We start from the raw sequence: 22,015 nt of genomic DNA, 5'->3' as shown, positions 1-22,015 counted from the left end.
CTTATACAACTCAGCACCAGAAAACTAAACAATCCATTTAAAAAATGAAAAGAGATGAATAGACATTTTTCCAAAAAAAAAAATAGATGGCCAACAGACATATGAAAAGATACTGAACATCACTTATCATCAGTAAAATGCAAATCAAAACCATAATGAAAAATCACCTTACACCTGTCAGAATAAAAACTCCAAATTTTATATTTTAATATATTTTCCACTAAACCTGTTTTAACATAACTCTCTACCTATGTGATATGTATACGCAAATGCCCTCTCAAACTTCACAAAGCTAAAATTATTATTTTTTCTTTATGGTAGTCTATGTAAGAGTCGATGCTCCTTGGATTAAGGTACTAGAGGTATACGGGGAGTCTGAAAACAAAGCCAACAGAATTTGCTGAAGGTTAAGATGCTGTGGAGAGAGAGAATTAAATGAGCAAAACCATGCTTTATGTATTTCTTGCCTGAACTGTGAATGGGAGTCTCATTTATGTGAAATTTTAAGGGAGATGGATACATGAGATGGTGTCTGTCCATTGTAAATTCATCAGGCAATATGAATCATATGAATTGATAATTACGTAAGATTGTATACATTGCACTTAAAGGTAATACATGCATTAAATCATACAAAAATATTTGGTGAGGGCTCACCAAGATAGAGCAATGAACAAAAACACAAACAATTTGCAGTCATAGCACTTATATTTTAATGGGGAGGAGGAGGAAGTAAAACAAAAATAAGGTAATGTAAATAAAGCTAAATAGTAATAGATTTAATCTAATAGGTTTAAGAAATTTAAAATCCATAAATATTATGAAATTAGGTGATAACTTGACAGGATGAGAAGGGGTATTACTTTAGATAAGGTGGTTAGGGAGAGCCTTTCTTCAGAGGTAAGAGACAAAGATCTGGGGTAGCATGTTCCAAGCAGATTTGAAGTCCACCATCTAAATGGGTGCTAGCCATGATAATCCCTGGAGAGCAAGGGTTAGGAATTTTGTTTCCAGTGAAACGGGGAAGCCCCTAGAGAGTTTCATGCAGGAGAATTACGATGGTATTTCGATTTTACCAATAATGATTTTACATGTGTGTGGTTTAAGGGGGGATCAAGAATGGCAGCAGAGAGAAAATTTGGGAAACGTGTGACACTTGTACATATGACAGTGACTTGGATTAGTGTTCCCTGGCCAAATTTTAAGGCCCACAAATATAAATATATGGTATTATAACTGATAGTACATATTTCTGGAGCTTTAAAGATTTTTGAGAAAGACTTCTTTTGCTTTATGTTAATTTATATCTTCAGAAAGTATTTTTTGGACAATTACTTTGTGCTGGCATCTTAGTCCTTTTTAGTCGCTTTTATAAGATTTAGGAATACTACAACTGGCATTTTTTTTTTTCATCCAACAAGAAGCCATAACTTTATTAATGATAGAAACAGTACATTTCAAACCAAGCTGCACTTATTCTTTTGAAACACCAAAAAAAAAGTCCTCGTTTTCAGATGGTTACATTGTTAATTCCATAATAGCATTTACAATGTCATTACTATTGTTCTTCAGGGCTCGGACTGCCTTTGCTCTTGACACATTTGCTTGTGACATGACCAATTCTATGTCCTTAACCTCTACACCAGTTTCATCAACCTCCTCCTCTTCACTCTCCTCTTGTACAGTTGGAGTCTGTGTGTTTTCTTGAATGTTTGAGACAGCTTCACCTTGAACTTTGAATTTCTCAGCAGCTGCCAGTTGTGCTTGCTGAGATAAATCCTCGATCTTGGCTTCCCCAAAAACTATGTAGGCATCTGAAGCTGGGCTCTTGTAGACATCTGGTTTTGTGACGACAAAGAGGATATTCTTAGATTTCCGGATAGTGACTCTTGTAACCCCTGTAACCTGTCGAAGACCCAGTTTGGACATAGCCTTCCGTGCCTTCTTTTCACTCCGGCTCTGTTTTGCTTTACTGACTGGTTCTTCGTCAATTTCAGCGGCTGCTGCCAGCTGGGCTTGCTGTGTGGTTGCCTGTGTGGAATCCTGTTCCTCAAGCTCTGGTACTGATTCATCACTGTCAGATTCTGTTCCAGACCCTGTCTCAGCCTGGGGCTGTGGCAACTCCTGCTCTGTAGCAGGGACGGTTTCTGTGGCTTCACCAGGCATTTTGTGCGGGGGACGCGGAACCAAGATGGCGGCAGAAAGAGCCAACTGGCATTTTTTTTAATCAAAAGTTTTTTTGTTGTTGTTTTTTTTTTGTTTTGTTTTTAACTCATCTAAGCTTCTAAGCAATAGACAATACCTAATCAGTCTTTCCCTCAGTTAAATGGTAAGAGCCAGACACAAGTTCTTCTTTTCCCTGACGTAAGTTATTTTATCTTACTATTTTAGGAATAAATATAATTGTGCCTTCTTATATTAGTGGTGAATATTTCATTTCTGTAACTGTTTCATAGGTAGTTTGGGCTAATGTGTTGGAGAAGCAAAACATATATGCCCCCTCTAGGAACCACTTAAAGTTGCTGTGAATTCTTCGAGAGTGGTATTTAGAATATAAATGTATAAAGAAGTAAACAATATTTGTTTCTCCAATCCATCGTTACTTATTTCAAAGCTGTGGACAGAATGTTATAGAATAAGAGGAAAGAGAAGAAAAATCTGAAGAGTCAAGGTAACTACATTGTATTTGCTAGGACTTGATAAATTGCACACAGTTTCTATTACAGTGCTGTTTTGGTTTGCAATCTAATACAAAATAGGCAATTTTACCAAAATATAAATTCTATTTGATAACTTTTATTTGTAATGGAAATGGAAACAATATCATGCATTGTTGATACAATTTTGCATTATGTTAAAGCTTTGGGTTCTTTTATTTCCCCTATTGCATTATGTCCAACAAAGAAGTCATCAATTACCCTCACCATTTTTATTCTAACTTCCACTAACTTCATTCAAGCTCTCATCTTATCTCCCTGAGGTATTGTCCTACGCTTCTTACTAGCATCTAGCCCATCTTCCATACCACTTGCAGAACAAACTATGGAAAATGTAGCAGTAGGTGTAGAATGGTTCCCCAAATCTCCAGAGTCTATAAATATGTTACATGTCAAGAGGGAGTGAAGGTTGCGCCTGGAATTAAGTTTGCTAGTCAGTAGACCTTGATACGGGGACGTTAATGTGGATTATCCAGGCAGGTCCAAAGTAATCAAAGCGGAACAGGGAGGCAGACTAGAATGTCAGAGTGATGTGATGTAAGAAAGACTCTTCCAGACCTTGATGGTTTTGAATTAAAAAAAGGGGACATGCGTCAAGGAATGTGGAAAAGGCAAGGAGACCAGTGTTTTCCTAGAGCCTCCCAAAGGAAAGCAGACCTGCAGGTACCTTGATTTTAGCTGACTGAAACCCATTTTGGATTTCTGACTTCTGGAACTGTATGATTATGAGTGTGTGTGGCAAGTTGTTACAATGCAAACTAGATGTTGGCACCCTAATTTAAAGTCTCTTAGTGATTCCTCATTACATTTTAGATAAAGTCATTAATGTGCTAGTAAATGTTTAACAACTAGATCTCTGGGATAAAAAGCTCTGGTGTGTAGTGTTTGCCAATTTCACTGTTACAACTGCTCAAATTATAGCCTATTTCATGCTACTAACCTGACCTAACTGAAATTCAAGTTGGAAAGACAAAGATGTATACAGAATGGTGTCTCACAAACTGATGCGAGCACATCACTGGACAGATTCCATCCCCAAAGATGTGGCTTTTAGACCATCCTTAATCTAACTTCTAAGTCTCCAACTGCAGTTTATGCATCTTTCCCTGGTTTCTTTCATATTGTTTGCATATACTGGCCTTTTCTCAGGGAGAGCTCCTTTCATCTGTCCACTAGAATTGCACTCATCATTTACAGATAAACGAAGGCAATGCCTTCTTGTGAAGCCTTCCCCATCCATTTTACCTCCCACCTCATTAAATTCCCCTGCAGCATAGAGACCACAGCTGTCTTTTTTCCCCTGTCCTGAAGCTGAAAGTAACTTGAAGTTTCTTCTGTTGCAGAACGTATCTCAAATTGTAGCAATTTATTTATCTTAGTTTTCTTCCCCCAGTCTGAGACTCCAGGAAGTACAGATATTTCTGTTTTTCTTAACTTAATATGCTAACATACCCATAGGCCCATAATAAATATGTGGAGATTTTTTTGGAGAAAAGAAGTTAATGTTTTGGAAGGGCTAAGCCATGAGAATAAAAGGCCCAGCATAAAGAATATACTCAGTAGTATGGTGATAGTGATATATGGGGACAGATGGTCGCTACACTTGTGGTGACCATACAGTGGTGTGTAAACTTGTTGAATCCCTATGTTGTACACTTGATATTAATGTATTGCATCAACTATATTAAAAAATGCAAAAAAAAAATGAATGCATTAAGCTCACATTCTTAATATACATAAGAGGTACAAAAAGGTTCATTCTATTTGAGACAGAAGTGAAGAAGGTGAGAGAATTAAGAGATTAAGTATGAATAGAATAATTTTGGTAAATGAGCAAAGGTTAAGCCCCTAATTTCTTAATAGTCTCTTTAGTACTCCACATTGTGCTGGCAATGCAGGGTAGCAGCGCCTGCTCTGTGCATTCTGGGATATCAAATAGAAACCAGATTACTAAAAATGAGAAATCCTTAAGTTAGATTTCTAAAGGAGAAAAAAAAAATCTTTGTGGTCTTTACAGGGGCCAAATTAAAAAAAATAGATAAAAAGCATAAGAATTAAAAATCTGAAATTGAAGCAAATGAAGAAAACCAGTATAATATCATAATATAAACTCTAACATGAAGAATAGTAATAAAGTAAAAGAATAACAGAAAATGTTCAAACATTACACAAAAAATAATGTATCCGTAATGTACTTAAAAGCAAATCAACTAACAAGATAGGATCAACCTATAAGGTGAAAAGTATTTTATTAGAATACATTGGCAAGTTTACAAATACTTGGGAAAAGTTTTTATCTCTGGCAGTCTTACAGATCAAGAAGAAAAAAGGAGAGAGAAAAAGAAACAAAGTAAATTATTCCAGTTCCAATAATAAGTGAGATAGTTAGAAGAATGGGTCCTTCCACTGCGAGAACCAGATATCTTCTATAAAACATTTGAAAAATAATAATTAAAAAAAATGTTTGATAAACTAGCAAAAATATAAGGTCTTAATTGTACCATTTACTGAATGTGTGCATGTGCATTGAATCAAGGACATATTAACAAATGTTGATTTATAGTTCATAATTTTTTCTGTACTAAGTTTTTAGTGTTAATTAGCACATGTTTAAGAGTTCATAGATGGTATTATTCAGTTAGAATCTAGAGCTTCGTGAGAAATAACATTATAAAAGAATGATCTACTATGAAATATAGGAGTCCACAAAATCTATTTTATTATCTCTAATATCTTTTAAGTACCCAGCTTTCTAATGTTGAGATCAGTTTTGCTGTTTGATAACATGTAGCACTGGTGGTCCATAATGATTCAAGGAGGGGAGGACGCTCATTGGCTGAGGTGTCTTTCAGTGGCCTGTTTGTTTCTAAGTGATGTACACGTCACACTTGAAAGGCACATCAACATGGCAAAGAAGAATTATAGATAGTGACTCTGAGGTCCTCCACTGTTCAATATTTTTTTTGATTGACTTTTCTGGAATACTTGTGATAAGGATCCAGGTCTCTGGTGTGTTCAGAGATGGAATTTTTTTTTTTTTTTTTAAATGAGTTCATGGCTCATATCTGAATCTATATTAGCTCAAAAATCATTTACAGCTCACCAGGCACTCTTAGAAGAACTGTGCTAATAATGAATCATTGGAGCCTCTTAGTACCCTCCAATAATGGTGTCCTCAATTGATAAATGAGAAACTTAGGCAGAGGCAGGTAAGATAAGTAGATAACTCTCCGGAGTCACTCTGCTAAGTGGCCGAGTTGGGATGTTAATCCATATAGTTTGTCTCTATGATTTGTCCATTTACATTCTACGCTGATTTATCAGTTCCTTTAACAAACAGAACAGTGATTTTAATTGCATGATAGAAAATGAACATAATTTAGCCAGGACATTTCCTTAGTCAATGTACCTTTTGTTGCAAGTACCAGAAATCCACATTTACCAGATAAAACAAGGAGAGGAATATGCTGCAGGGGTCTAACAAAATGTATCTGGTTGCAGAGCACAATTTCCAGTCGAGTCCTGTGAGACACTAATCCTACCCTTTTCCTTTCCTTCTAGTATAACCTGGTTTTTGTATCTGCTTCTCTTGGTTTCAGCCTCATTTAATTCTTATGGTAAAACAAAACAAAACAAAACATTCCTCCATAGGGATTTTAATTGTGATTTCCCAATTAGCCTTACCTCCAAATCTGTTTGGTGTAATTATTCAGGCTTTGTATTTTGTGTTAGACTTTTCATAACTCTGGTGCTCCTAGAATTATTGCAACATGCAAAAAAAAAAAACCAAAACAAAAACAAAAACCCCAAAAAACAAACAAACAAGTGAAAAACAAAGACAGCTAGATTCTTTGTAGCCGGCTACCCATGGTCAAGTTGGCACCGTGATCACCACTTCCATCCCTCCCTGGGCACTGTTTCTGGGTAGTTGTTAGTGAGAGATGCCCAGTGATAGGAATTTCCTCCGGAATCACAAAGCAGAAGTGAGACCGTAACCACTGGGAGGTCGTGGTGATTTCCTAGAGGCCTCATCAGTTTGGTAGCTTTGCCGTTTACTTCACAAATTCCCACGTGGCAAATGTGGGAGCTTCTGGGACCTGCCCTCTAGCTTCCAGTCTGCCTTTGCCCTGGGAACTGCAGATTTCCCCACAAACTCCCTTTGCAACCTGCATTGCTGTGCTTCCGTCCAAGACCTACACATGCCTGTATCTGACTTTGGGTGCAACTATCCGCATCTTCAGAGGCACCTGAACTTTTCTGTTTTTTTTTTTTTTTTTGCAGTCATGTAGGATCATGATTACCTTTAAACTCTTCTTAAACAAGTATACATAAACTTCTTTTTTTTTTCATTATAAACCCTTTTCCTGTACCTTTGTAACATGTCAAGACATTTTTGTGTTTGTTCTCCATATGCAGGATTTATTTGAAATCATGAGCCAATAAATTAGTTTAAAGTTACTGGCTATTTTTAGGACAGTGGCAGTATATTTATTTATTTTTTAAAAGATTTTGTTTATTTGTTTGACAGAGATCACAAGTAGGCAGAGAGGCAGGCAGAGAGAGGGGGACGCAGGCTCCCCACTGAGCAGAAAGCCCGATGTGGGGCTCAATTCCAGGACCCTGAGATCATGACCTGAGCCGAAGGCAGGGGCTTTAACCTACCGAGCCACCTGGGCGACCCAGTGGCGGTATGTTTAAGTTTTTTTTTTTTTTTTTTTCCCCTCTACTTAATCTACAACACACATTTAATGGCCTAAAATACATTACCATGTATGTGTATAACAATACCGCTGCTTGTGTGAGTTTTTGGATAGCTCAATTATGTAAAGTAGAGAATACTCCACCCTATGAGATCACTAATGCCAGTGTCCCCTGAAATTGATGCACACTGAGAAGACTCACATTATTAAGAAAGAATTAAAATTTTTCCATACTAGATTTAAAATCTCCCTTCATGGTCAGAAAAATAAAAAAAGTGAGGGCATGAAAATTTGGAATGCTCCCTGTTAAGGGTAACTCCATTATTTTAACAGGCAGAGGCTGTAGACCTAATAAAACTTTATTAGGGGACCAATATGGTCAGCTATGCTTACCTTTTCCATCCTAGATTTTATCCAGTAATAAAACTTTCAACTCTCACACAAATGCTATTTTTATAAAGGGAAAAAGATAATCAAGCCAGAAAGAGAAGTCAGACTTACCTCCTAGTGATAATAATGATGAGAATAAAAGAAGAATGAGGAGACAAAGTCTGGAACCCAATTTCTTGGCTGCCATCCTGGCTTCCTTTTCTCGTAACTTTTATAAATAATCACATGCAGAGGAAATAAATGAGGAAAAAATAGTCATTCAAATTAACTTGTATCAAAGAAAATTTCACAATTAGATTATTTTCTTAGTATATTATTATTTCCAGTATTTAATCAGGTGATGTTTCTAGCCTTATAAAAAAACCATACTAGTAAATCCAAACTCAGGATTTAAAAATGAGGAATGAGGGGTTCCTGGCTGGCTCAGTGGGTAGAGCTTGTGATTCTTGATCTCAGAGTTGTGAGTTCAAGCCCCATGTTGGGTGAGAGATAAATACAAAGTGCTTTTAAAAAATAAAAAAAAATGAGGAATCTTCATTTCGATACTTTACAGAATTTCTAAGTACAAATATAGTAATATTCACAGTACATCTTCATGGCATATTGCTTTAACTCTAAAATTGGTCAAAAAGGTAATATTTACTCAACAATGATTGAAGATTGATTCTATGTATGTACAAGGAAGGCTTCCAGGTTAGGGTTTTTCAAAGAGAGATTTTGGGCAAGATTATGAGGGTTGTACATCTGAAATTTGTAGGGCAGATCAGTAGGCTAGAAACTCAGAGAAGATTTCTGTTAGACAGAATTCTTTTTTTTTCCCCAGGAAATAGCAATTTTTCCTTTCAGGATCCTTCAACTGATTGGATAAGTCCCATTCACATTATGGGGAGTAATCCTCTTAAATGTAACTGGATTGTAAATGTTAATCACTTAGACAAACTACCTTCACAGAAACATCTAGACTAATATTTGACCAAACAGCTGTGCCATAGCCTACGCCAAGTCAATGTATACAATCAACCATCACAGAGACCCAACAAAACACTTGTCACGCATAGACAAATATAATTCTAGGTGAGAAATAATCGATGTTTGTAAAATTAAGCTGATCCATAAAACATAACTTGGGGAAATGTTTAAGTATTAGAAGAAAGCTTCCTATATGGCTGTCAACCTTTTATATCTTAAATTTCAATGAGGATAGATTATGGGTCCACAGCTGGGTGATCTCACGCTTATGTCATTAACTTCTTCATGCCTCAGTTTCCATACAGGTGAAATGGAGCTGATAATAGTACATACCTCATAGGGTTTTTATGAAGCTGAAATTGTGAAAAACATAGAAAGTACTTAGAAGAGCACCTACTGATAGTATGCGTTATTATTGTCATTATTATTAGGAATAGTCTTTTTTTATTAAAAAAAAAGTTACTTATAGCAGGCAGTCTCTTATTAATTATTTAGAGTAATTTCTAAATGAAAAAGTTGGTGTAGTTTTGCAACTATCACTACCACTGGAAATGATAGTTTTAAAATAATAAAAATTAAAAATAAAATGAGCGAAGAGAAGCATTTCACTAAACATGACAGTATGGTTGTATTCAGTGGAATGTGCAGCCAGAAATTTAAAAATTTAAAATAGATATTGAACAATTTAAATTGAAGAAAAGCCAGAAAACAAAAGGCAAGAAGACCAGAATATTAAAATATCGGACCCATCTCCATGTTTTCCCAAGAGTCATAATGTTCTGAAAATGCTTCTAAAACAATTGAAGGTGTTAATATTTAGGTATGAAAATATCAAAAGAAAATCTTTGTTACTTCAAGGGAAGCTTTCTATTGACTGAAGTTTCTGGATAGCCATGTTTTACCAGATTACAACAGGGCAACAACTGAAGTTTCTACCTTACCTTCTCACATTGGCCTTCTTACTCTCCAGTGTTCAGTCAGGCATGCATATATGTCTAAAAAGTTGTCCTTGGACATTTCCTGTTTTATGAACACAAATGTGGTAATGTGTGGATAATCTCTCTTGAGGCTTAGATAAGATATATGACACTGGTAGTTAAAAATACGATATGTTAGATAAACTTTATAATGTAAAACTTGAGGCATGGGAACTCCAGTCTATTTATTTTAAGAAATCTCATGGATTTTAAACATTATATAATAAGGAGATTGAGAACCATATCATGGTAATAATAATGTGAAATGTAAACCTTTCCTATATCATGATATATATAAAATGATACCATTAAGTTTAAACATTACTTGACTCTATGGAAATAATATTTAAGTAGCGCTGTGATTTTGCTCATAAAATTAGACATCATCGCAGATGTGGGTGAAAGTTACAAGTTATTTTATAGCTAGGACACTTTTCTGAGTGAAAGAAAGTTTATTGAATGGAATAAAATTCAACTTAATTTTAACATAAAACAGTATTTGTGTTATATATAAATGTAAAATGCCAAGTATTTTTATTCTATATATTGATTTTGTATTTTTATTGTACTTTTAAAAATTATGACATTGTTTTTTTGATTCGTAAATTCAAATTACCAGGTGCATATTTAAATGGGTGTATAAGGAAACACATAAAGACTTAAAACTTCAGAACTCTAAATATCATAAATGCCAACCCCTCCATTTTGCAATGAAATCAAGGTAGTTGGTACCTGTTTTGTACTCCCAACATCCCGTATTCTGTCTCAGAATACCTGTTTCCAAGCAACAGTCCTCCTTCCTTGTTTGACTACATGTTAAGTGCATTCTACAGATATTAGTAAGTACTTACTGTATGCTAGGTATTGTTCCAGAACAATAAACAAATGAAAGAACCTTAGACTTTAAAGAGTTTAAATTTTAAAAAGAACAGGGGCACCTGGGTGGCTCAGTCAGTTAAACATCTGCCTTTGGCTCAGGTCATGATCCCAGTGTCCGGGGGTCAAGCCCCATGTAGGGCTCCCTGCTCAGTGGGGAGTCTGCTTCTCCTCCTCCCCCTGCTGCTCCCCCTGCTCCATTTCTCTTTCTTTTGCTCACTCTCTTAAATAAATAAGTAGAATCTTTGAAGAATTTTAAAAAGAACAGATTTTGACACATAATCAAGTGTGACATTTTCCTAAGTGTTTTATTTGAAGTGTGTGACCACTGACTATGAAGTTTTCAATGAGATCTGAATGAGGGCGGGAGCAGATAAGGAGTGTTAATTTCAATCTGAGTGCTGGAAAGTTAATATATAACGATACTGTGTATAAACAGAAGAGTTGGAGCTCAGGGTTTGAATCAATCAGGAGAGAAATTGGAGAATGAAGTAAGGTATATGGAGAAAGAGAGGGGAAATCACAGATGGCTTTATTTTTTTTAAGTAAGAGATTTCTCTGTTAGCCCATTGTCAGTCTGTTATCCAGGTTAGCAACAGACTTGGTTTTTATGAACTCTCCTGTTCTTTAGCCATTCCATACTTCTGCTTTCAGAGATAAACTATTCTTCTTACTGATCTCTGTGTGGACTGTGTATACTTCTTTTTCAGAAGTAAACTACTCTTCAAGATCCCAAAAATGTTGTAGGACTTCTTAAAAATTTCATTTGTCAAGATTTTCTTTGGAATCTTTTAGTGACAAATAAGTTCAGAGAGATATGTTGCCTTTATTCATCACATTGTTTAAACCCAGAAGAAATCATATTGTCATAAAGAAAGTTAGGTTACTAGTTTGTTTCCAAAAGGCAAAAGCAACCAAAAAACAAAAACTTACAAAATGATGATTCATCACTCAAGTGTTTAAAGCAAAACAAGTCAATCTAAACTTCTTCCATTCCTTTTGGTATACACAGCTAAGAAAAATAAAGTGACCACGTTCTTGTCTTATAGGACATGCTATTACAGATAGCTGAAGAGGTTTACATTTCTAATGGGAACACAATGCTGATGTCAGTAGAACAGTTCAAAGTGACCTGGAATACAAGTAGCTTTTCCAATTTTAGTATTAGTGAGTTTCCATGACATTTTCCCAAGACACCAGCAATCGTTCAATGATGAAGACTGAGTAATGTTTTCATATGCTTGACTCTGCATGATCAAACTGATGAAACAGATTGAGAGAAATGTGCTTCCCCCCCAAGTTATAACCTTGTTTTCTTTTTTTTTTTTTAGCTCTTTTTTATTTTATTTTATTTATTTATTTGACAGAGATCACAAGTAGGCAGAGAGGCAGGCAGAGAGGAAGAAGCAGGCTCCCTGCCGAGCAGAGAGCCAGATGCGGGGCTTGATCCCAGGACCCTGGGATCATGACCTGAGCCGAAGGCAGAGGCTTTAACCCACCGAGCCACCCAGGCGCTCCATATAATCTTGTTTTTTAATAATTGCTGCTTAATATATCTGCCGGTTGTTAACCTTTAACAGATATGATAATACACAGGTGTGGCTTTCCAATTTTATATGATTCTTGGAGGTTAGACACCTGTTCCTCCAGGAAGTAGAAGTGGGCTCATATAGTATGTAAATGTGTAGAGATGAGATGTTGGAAAGGTAGAGAAGATAGGAGATTTTATGTCCGAGTAAGTGAGAATAGGAAATCTTTCCTGGCAGAGAATTTTGGTGTACATATTCATCAATTAGAGAGAGAAAGAGAAAGAGGTTGATGTCTCCAACTCTAGTTGTGGACAGGTAAATTTCTCCTTTGAGTTCTAGCAACTTTCGCTACATTTGTTTTGAAGCTCCGATTAGCCTATAGAGTTGAGTCTTTAGGTTTCTTGGAGAGCTGACCCCTTTATTGCTGTGTAATACACCTTTTTAGTTCTGGCTGAAGTCTTTTTTTCTGAATTAACACAACAGTTTTAGGCTTTTTTTTTTTTTAAGGGTTTACATGTTAGATTTTTTTCTATCATTTTTCTTTTAACCAATTCATGACTTTTTTTTATTTTTTTTTTGACAGAGAGAGAGAGAAAGCACAAGTAGGCAAAGAGGCAGGCAGAGAGAGGTGGGGAAGCAGGCTCCCTGCTGAGCAGAGAGCCCGATGCGGGGCTCGATCCCAGGACCCTGAGATCATGACCTGAGCCGAAGGTAGAGGCTTTAACCCACTGAGCCACCCAGGAGCCCCTCATGACTCTATTTTTAAAGTGACTTTCTTAGCAAGAGTCTACAGTGGGATATTTATCTTTTATCTCACACGACAATCTCTGTATTTTAATTGGTACTATATTGTTTAATATTATTATTGATAAGGTTTCCCATTTTTTCTGTCTTTTCTTTCTTTTTCCTTTTCTGCCATTTTTGCTTAATTAGATTTTTTTTATTTTTTTATTATTTTTTTTATTTTTTAAGATTTTATTTATTTATTTGACAGAGAGAGATCACAAGTAGAGAGGCAGGCAGAGAGAGAGAGGAGGAAGCAGGCTCCCTGCTGAGCAGAGAGCCCGATGCGGGACTCGATCCCAGGACCCTGAGATCATGACCTGAGCCGAAGGCAGCGGCTTAACCCACTGAGCCACCCAGGCGCCCCTAGATTTTTTTTTAAAGATTTTATTTATTTATTTGACAGACAGAGATCACAGGTAGACAGAGAGGCAGGCAGAGAGAGAGGGGGAAGCAGGCTCTCCGCTGAGCAGAGAGCCTGACACGGGGCTCGATCCCAGGACCCCGAGATCATGACCCGAGTCAAAGGCAGAGGGTTTAACCCACTGAGCCACCCAGGCACCCCAATTTTTTTAAAATTCAGTTTTATCATACTATTTATTTTTAGTTTATAAATATTTTAAATATTTTTCTAGGGTTTATGGTGTACATCTTTAAATAATAAGTATTTATCTTCAAGGGGTGCCTGGGTGGCTCTGTCATTAAGCATCTGCCTTCAGCTCAGGTCCTGGTCCCAGGGTCCTGGGATTGAGCCCTGCATCAGGCTCCCTGCTCAGTGGGAAGCCTGCTTCTCCCTCTCCCACTCCCCCTGCTTGTGTTCCCTCTTTTGCTGTGTCTATGTCAAATTAATAAATAAAATCTTAAAAAAAGAATCTTTCTTCAAATAGTATTATACTACTTCATATGTGGTGCTAAGGGCTTTAACAATAATATAGTCCCAATGGTTCTTTCCATCCTTTGTACATTTTTTGTCCCTTATTTTTTTTTTTTACATGTGCTACGAACACATAGTACCCTGCTACTCTTTTGCTTTAAATCATTTTCTTTTATAACAGTTATAATTAGTGGAATGTTTTATTTATTTTCTTCCATTTCCATATTTTGTGTGGAACCTTGTTCCTGTCAGGTGTTACGCTACATTTGCCTTGAAAGTCTCCCTTACCATTTCTTTCAGGGCAAATCCGTCGGCAATTAACTCACTGTTTTTGTCTGTCTGAAAGTCTTTATTTCTCCTTCAGTTCTGAAGGGTATTTCCCTGAGTTGCCAATAAACACTTTTGTGCAGGGGTGAGAAAAGGTACAAGAGCAAATGTCAGTTTTCCGTTATTACGTAAAAGTTCTGGTTAGCAAACAATAATCATGTTGTATTGAGCATCATTAATCCAAGGATTAGTAAATATTGTCTCAGCAAATTAAAATGGTTGTTAATGAGAATTAGGCAGCTACTTTTAATGACTTGAACTTAGGTGTAAGTAAGCCCATGTCAACATAAAACTGCATCTCTTACGTTAACGATCTTGGAGCAGGGAAGGGTAGGAGAAATGCTGAGTGAGAATTGATTCCTGGTCTTGGGAAACTGTGTGCTATCCTGGCCTGCTGGATTTTATAACGTATTTATTGAGCTACGGCTGAACTCTTTTGCTTCTGCCTCTGCCCAAATGACCAAAGATGGGAACCTAAGGTGATTAAGCCATGGTCCAGAAGGGCCAATGTCCACTACCAGATAGATACAGTCGTTAAGGAAAGAAATACTCATCCTGGTTTTAAGAATGGGAATTTAGAGGGGAGAGACAGTCGACACCACTATTCTAATTAATCTAAAAATGAGCATTTTTTTTTCCTTTGGGGAAGAAAGTATTGATTCATCATTTTCCATGCGTGAAGTTGAAAGAAAATTGGAATAAGGTCTGTTACCTTGTCTGAAATTACTGTAGCCAATTCAGGAGACCAATGGGGAAGGAAAAAAAAGAAACAACTTTTAAAGGATTCTAAAACCCGTATTTACCTACTTAGCAATTTCATATACAAAATAAATAAGTAAATAAATAATAAATAAAATAACTTTTTATTCCTCCAAGAGTGATGCGAGTTAGGTCCTAATGTATGCTCCTCCACATATTTTTGGCACATTTCCTGTATCGGTGATTATTAGTTTACTTGTAAGTAATTTACTCTGAGATTACGAAAAGCCAGGTAACTGCTATCTTGCCGCTAGAGGAACAGTAGCTTACAGTGGTATAGAAAATGCAATTCAGTAGCTAAGTTTTAAACATGACAAGAAAAACATGAGAACAACATGAGTGTGTGTGTGTGTGTGTGTGTGTGTGTGTGTGTGTGTGTGTATGCAGTTTTAGAGGATTTTAAAGAAAACAAAAATGTGTAATGCCCCTGACTTCTCTCTCTTGGTACAGAAAGTACCAGGGAAGCCTACCTGTGCCAGACTTCTTCATGTTGTCCTGTTGCTACAGTCACTTTCTTTCCAGGTCCTTGTTCTCCAGTGCAGTGCTCTGATTGACAGGATGTCTCTTCCTTCACACCTTGCCTTCCTCTCTCTGCCTTTGGCTCCTGCTGTCCTGCTGACTAGGCAGACAACCCCTTGGGTGGTTGAGTCTTCCCACTTAGCTCAACGAAATACAAACAAAGCCAGATGTTGTAACTGTGAACTTTCTATTTAGACACAGTTTGTCAGTTTTTGTGAAAGCACTTTCTGTCAAAAGTCTGTCATAGGATTTTATAAGAAAGAAGAACAGAAAATTTTTTAAAATGCAAAATGCAGACTTGAATATTTGAAGGCAGACTTAAAGGGATGAACTAAAATGACCATGGTAATGAGGCGACTATAATAACATAATGTATTTGCTTCTCTTGTTACTACCTTAGGAAATTGCAGCTTATAGAGATTAAGTTAACTGCCCTCATTTACTTATTTATAAAAGAGTGGAACCAAAATTTGATTCCTTCAGAAACATCAAGCTTATGTCCTTTCCTCTACAAAGCATGTTTAGTCAGTGCCAGAGCATGGTGGTGGCCTTTCCAGATTGTGAAAGTTCCAGCATATCTTGCCATCTAAAAAACATGTTTGGGGGAAAAAAATTCATATGAAAAATCATAAATATATCTTTAGTTTAGTATATAGAATACATATCACCAGTTTAAATATTATGGAAAATAATTTTCAAAAACAAGTCTGGAAGTAGGTGGGGAATGGGAGAAACAATATGTCAGACTGAGAAAGACAAATACTAAATGATTTCATTCATGTGGAATCTAAAAAAGAAAATAAATGAATAAAGAAAAAGCAAAATCAGACCTAACAAACTGATGGTTGCCAGATGGGAAGGGGGTAAAGGGGGAGGTCAAAATGGGTGAGTGAAGTAAAAGATACAGGTTTCCAGTTATGGAATGAATAAGTCAGAGGAATAAAGGGAATAGCATCAGGAATATAGCCAGTGATACTGTTACAACATTGCTTGGTGACAGATGGTAGCAACACTTGTGGTGAGCCTAGCATAAGGTATAGAGAAGTTAATCACTGTGTCTTACACCTGAAAGTAATGTAACATTTTGTGTCAACTTAGGGAAACAAAATTTTTTTCTAAATATTTTCAAAATAAGAAAAAGCTAAAATTATTATATTTTGTGTGTCAATCTTTTATTTTGGAAATATAGAGTGGGCTTTGTCCATAGTAAGAAAATAATACTTTCTGTTCCATTCCATACCAATGAATTCTAAGGAGAAAATAAAATCACATGATTATATCCATAGATGCTGAAAAGTGTGTTTAAAAATTCAGTATTTATTCTTGATTTTTAAAAAATGCATCAACTATATGTTGATATTTACTTACCCATCTCAGAAAATTTTTAATGGGGGAAAAAATCTGTCACTCATTTCATTTTTCTTTTATCTTTCAAAACTAGAACATTTACTTCAAAAACTTGCCTTTCAATTTAAAATTAAGAAAAGTGCCTTCTGTCTCTATGGAAACTACTAACAATTCAACTGAAAGTATTAACATTTACTTAAGCAAAGAAGTAAAATGAAGTATTAAAATGGGAAGAAATAGAAGAAAATTGCCAATGATAGAATCATTTGTGTAGCAAACCCCAGAGAGTGAGAGATTTATCTTAAAAATGATACAAAAAATAATTGAACGGCATATGTACAGTGGCATACAATTTTATGTATAGGTAGCATTTGGTTTCATGTTTACTATCAACCTGATAGAAAATACCACAAGATGATAAGACATTTTCACAACAGCAAAACAAAGTTATATTACATGGGAATAAATCTAACATATATGCCCTATGTAAGGAAATATAAAATTGGCCATAAAGGGAAAAGTGTACCAACATGTTGTATAAGGTTACTCAACATTATTAAGACATCATCTATCCCTGGTCTAATTCATAAATTTACATTACATCTGAAAAACTACGAAAGTAATTCAGTCGATACTCTTTCAGTAAGTGATGCTTTGAACAAATAAATATCCATATAGAAAGAAAAGTAAGTTTTGTCTTCCACCTCACATTAAACACAATTCCATTAATATTTTCTCAATCCCTGTGCAATTGTTTTCATGTTTTATTTTTACATATATTGTACAATGCATAACATTTGTTTATATAGTCATATTTAAAAGAAATATAAATAAGAAACCTAAAATTTAATGATAAATTCAACCAAAATTTAACCATATAGAACCATAACCTTACAGGTAACATTTCTAGTGAATTCTCTTCTTTTGTGAAGATTCCTATTTCCATTTGGTGTCATTTTTCTTCTACGCAAAGGATTTCTTTTAAGATTTTTTGTAGTGCAGATCTGTTAGAAATAAATTCTGTCAGCTTTTTTACATTTGAAAAAATTTCTGCTTTCATTTTTTTGAAATACATTTTTTTTTTCTGAATGGAGAAATTATATGTTAAAAATTTTTTTCTTCCAGGACTTTAGAGATTTTAATATACTGTCTTCTCACTTGCATTGTTTCCAGTAAGAAATCTGCTATTATTCTTAAGTTCTATATAAGTAACATGCCTTTTTCTTTCTGCCTGATTTCAAGACCTTATCATTTTATTTTGAGAAATTTGGCTACAGTGTATGTTGGTGTCATATTCTTCGTATTTCTTGAGTTTAGAATCCATTAAGATTTTTGGATCTATGAGGTTGTAGTTTGCATCAATTTGAAATGTTTTGATCGCTATTCAAATATTTTTTTTGCCTTTCTTTTCTTTCCTTGCTGCCCTAAAATTCTCTAAAATCTGTGAACTGGGGCAACTGTCGAACTAACCTCATTTGTTCTCTATCTGTTAAGGATTAGTGTCATTCATTGCCTGTTGTCTGCTGTCCTGAAAACCACTATTTCATATATTTTTGTCTGGTTTTGTTGCTATTGTTGGTAGGAGAGCAAGTTTGTCTTCTATTACAAGTTGGCTGGAAGTAGAATCTCAAAGTTCTAAGGCGTTCTCCAGAAAATGCAGCTCATTTATTTTACATATGATTTATGTAGAAAAGTAAACTAATGCATACTTTTTAGGTTTCGCTTTATAATCAGAACTGTATTAATTACTGTTAATTATCATTTTCCTCATTTGGTTAGAATATATTTTCAAAGAAAAATCATATCGACTTAGCATGTTACATATGGTTGATGTTATATGAAAAGAAAATTGAAATATGAATATTCATTGTATACTAATACTTTGAAATACAGAAAATGTAAGAATTCAGAAAATTTTTCTTATTTGAATAAAAATTTCATGTGCACTGAAATGAATGCTGGTGACGACTTCAAATAGTACTGATAATTTTAGGAAATACAGCTAATATATGAAAATAGACATTTTATCAGTAAAATACATATGTTTCCAAAATTAAACCAACACAAATGGAAAGCAAAATCAATCACCATGTTTATGTGGTATGTACTGTTATAATTCTTGGCTGTTGTTCGTTCAAATTAAGGCTGTAGTCCTCTCAAATTTCCCAGTATTTAAACTGTCTGTGATGTGCTGGTGGGAATACATCTGGAGATCTTCATACTCCTGTGCTTACTTGAAGATACACTTGTCATGATTACTGCTCAGATCCCAAAAATGAAGTACTTTTTCCATCAATTTCTTCAGCAGAAGCCTACTGAAATAGATGGAAGAAACAATCCTTTTTTATTATCATGTGCTTGCTCGTTTTCATTTTAAGCAAACAAGACCTACCGGCTGTATTTCTGTACAGAGAAATAACACCATATTTCTCTAAGGAGTTGCAGATAAATAGAAAAAATAACCCATTTGATCTTATAAAATTTCTGATACTGTTTTATTATAAAGTATATTTTAAAATTGATTCATTAATTACAAGAAGAGGATTTTTGTTAGTTTTGATAATTATAGGAATAACAACTATGGTAAAGATAACACTGAGGGCTCACACCATGTCAGTTATAGAACCTAAAGGTTTTGCTTATAATTAATGAATATCATCTCTAAAAAACTCAGATTATTCTTATCTCTGTTTTACTGATGTAAAAACTTGAGCATAGGCTGGTTATGAAACTTGTCATCGATCACACCTAGATGGGTGAAGCCAGGATTAAAAATCAGAAACATGACATAGACCTGGAACTCTCTACTACTGTCTTACTCTTATGTATACCTACCTTAGAAAATCAATACATTATAATTTTTTCTTGACAAGTCAGAGTCATCAGTAAGATTACTCAGACCCATTCTATATTTCTAATTACTCTATTTTCCTGACTTCACAATTTTTATCTTTTAATCTAGAGATCGCTCCTAAAATACCTCAGACATCCCCATCTGGTCTTCAACATCATCGTGAATGAGCTTTATTATCTTTACCCCCAGGATGATTGTCCTTATTTTTATATGCAGGTTGAAACTCTCTCAATAAATATTTATGCTCACTATTTCTAATTTCTTCTTTTCATTTTTTATTTCTATTTTTATTTGAGAGAATTTTAAACTTATCACCCAGTTGCAGGTGTAATACAGAAAACTTCCCCCCCCCACAGAACCATTCGATAGGAAGTAGCTGATAAGATACACTATCACCTCCATATAGTTTAATATGTCCTTCCTACAGACCAGGATATTTTTATGCATAACTGCAGTACAACCATGAAAGTCAGGAAGTTTTTACCATGGTGCATTATGACCCTCTAATCTTCAGATCCCATTCAAGTTCTACCAGTAATTTCAAAGTACCCTTATAGCAAAAGCACCTAATTCAGAACTGTGAGGCATTACTGGGTGGTCATGTCTCTAGTTTTCTTCAGTCTTTCTTTAACTTTTACAACCCAGACACTTGCAAATACATACACTAGTTTTACAGAATGTTTTTCAGCTTGCGCTTGTGTGAGGTTTCTTATGGTTAGTTTCCAGTTGCATTCCTCTAAGTTAGTTTCTTCCACTGTGGAAGTGATAACTCTGGGTTTTTATTTTTTTATTTTTTATTGAAATTCTAGTTAGTTAACATACAGTGTAGTATTGTTTTCAGGTGTGGAATTTAGTGATTCACCACTTACATATAACACCCGGTACTTGTCACAACAAGTGTCCTCCTTAGTCCCCATCACCCATCTAGCCTAACCCCCTGCCCACCTCTTATCATCATCCCTCAGTTTGTTCTCTGTTGTCAAGAGTCTCTTATGGTTTTCTTCCCTCTTTTTTTTTCTTTTTTTCTCTTCCCATCTGTTCATCTGTTTTATTTCTTAAATTCCACATGAGTGAAATCATATGATATTTGTCTTTCTCTGATGTACTTTGCTTCGTGTAACACACTAGCTTCATCCACATCATTGCAAATGACAAGACACCATTCTTTTTGATGGATGAGTAATGTTCCTGTGTGTGTGTGTGTGTGTGTGTGTGTGTGTCTACTGTATCTTCTTTATCCATTTGTCAACCCAAGGACATTTGGGCTCTTTCTGTAGTTTGGCTATTGTTGATATGCTGCTATAATCATTGGGGTTGTATGTGCCCCTTTTGAATTGTATTTTTATGTCCTTTGAATAAATACCTAGTAATGCATTTTCTGGGTTATACAGTAGTTCTAGTTTTAGCATTTAACAGTATGGAACCTCCATACAGTTTTCCAGAGTGGCTGTCCCAGTTTACATTTCCACCAACAGTACAATAGGGTTCCTCTTCTCTACATCTTCACCAACACCTGTTGTTTCTTGTGTTGTTAATTTTAACCATTCTGACAGGTGTGAGATGGTATCTCATCATGGTTTTGATTTGTATTTCTTTGATGATGAGTGATGTTGACCATCTTTCCTGTGTCTCTTAGACATCTGGATATTGTCTTTGGAGATGTGTCTAATCATGTCTTCTGTCCGTTTCTTAATGGATTATTATTATTATTTTTTGGACTGTTGAATTTGAAATGTTCTTTATATATTTGGCTAATAATCCTTTCTCACATGTGTCGTTTGCAAATATCTTCTTCCATTCTGTAAGTTGCCTTTAGTTTTGTTAATTGTTTCCTTTGTTACCCAGAAGCTTTTTATCTTGATAAAAATAGTTGATTTCTGCCTTTGTTTCCCTGACCTCCCACACATGTCTAGTAATAATTTGCTATGACTGAGGTCAAAAGGTTGCTGCCTATATTCTCCTCTAGTATTTTAATGGATTCCTGCCTCACATTTAGGTGTTTCATCCATTTTGAGTTTATTTTTGTGTATGGTGTAAGAAAGTGGTCCAGTTTTATTCTGCATGTTGCTGTCTTTTCCCAACACCATTTGTTGAAAAAAAACTTTTTTCCATTGGATATTCTTTCCTGCTTTGTTTATTAATTGATCATATAATTGTTAGTCCATTTCTGGGTTCTCTATTCTGTTCCATTGATCTACGTGTCTGTTCTTGTGTGAGTACCGTACTGTCTTATTATGTCTTCATATAGTTTAAAGTCCAGAATTGTGCCTACAGCTTTACTTTTCTTTTTCAGATTGTTTTGACTATCTGGAATCTTTTTTACACAAAAATTTTAGTATTTGAAAAGAATAGGTATTAACTCTTCTTTAAATGTCTGGTAGAATTCCCCCTGGG

At 35.3% G+C, this 22,015-nt stretch overlaps 1 protein-coding gene across 1 annotated transcript; it reads right to left on the bottom strand.

Moving 5' to 3' along the window:
- Positions 1-1,479: 1,479 nt before the first annotated feature.
- On the bottom strand, positions 1,480-2,203 carry LOC125080754 (nascent polypeptide-associated complex subunit alpha-like). The gene has a single exon (XM_047694821.1). The coding sequence runs from the start codon at positions 2,164-2,166 to the stop codon at positions 1,519-1,521; it is 648 nt and encodes a 215-aa protein (XP_047550777.1). The 5' UTR covers positions 2,167-2,203; the 3' UTR covers positions 1,480-1,518.
- Positions 2,204-22,015: the final 19,812 nt, after the last annotated feature.

The sequence above is a fragment of the Lutra lutra genome, chromosome 11 (assembly GCF_902655055.1).
Source record: "Lutra lutra chromosome 11, mLutLut1.2, whole genome shotgun sequence".
NCBI lineage: Eukaryota > Metazoa > Chordata > Mammalia > Carnivora > Mustelidae > Lutra > Lutra lutra.
The sequence above is the reverse complement of the archived record's forward strand: the minus strand, read 5'-3'. Positions and strand labels throughout refer to the sequence as shown.

Excerpts from the sequence above, each read along its gene's own strand:
- LOC125080754 (XM_047694821.1), bottom strand. The coding sequence starts at position 2,166 with ATGCCTGGTGAAGCCACAGAAACCGTCCCTGCTACAGAGCAGGAGTTG.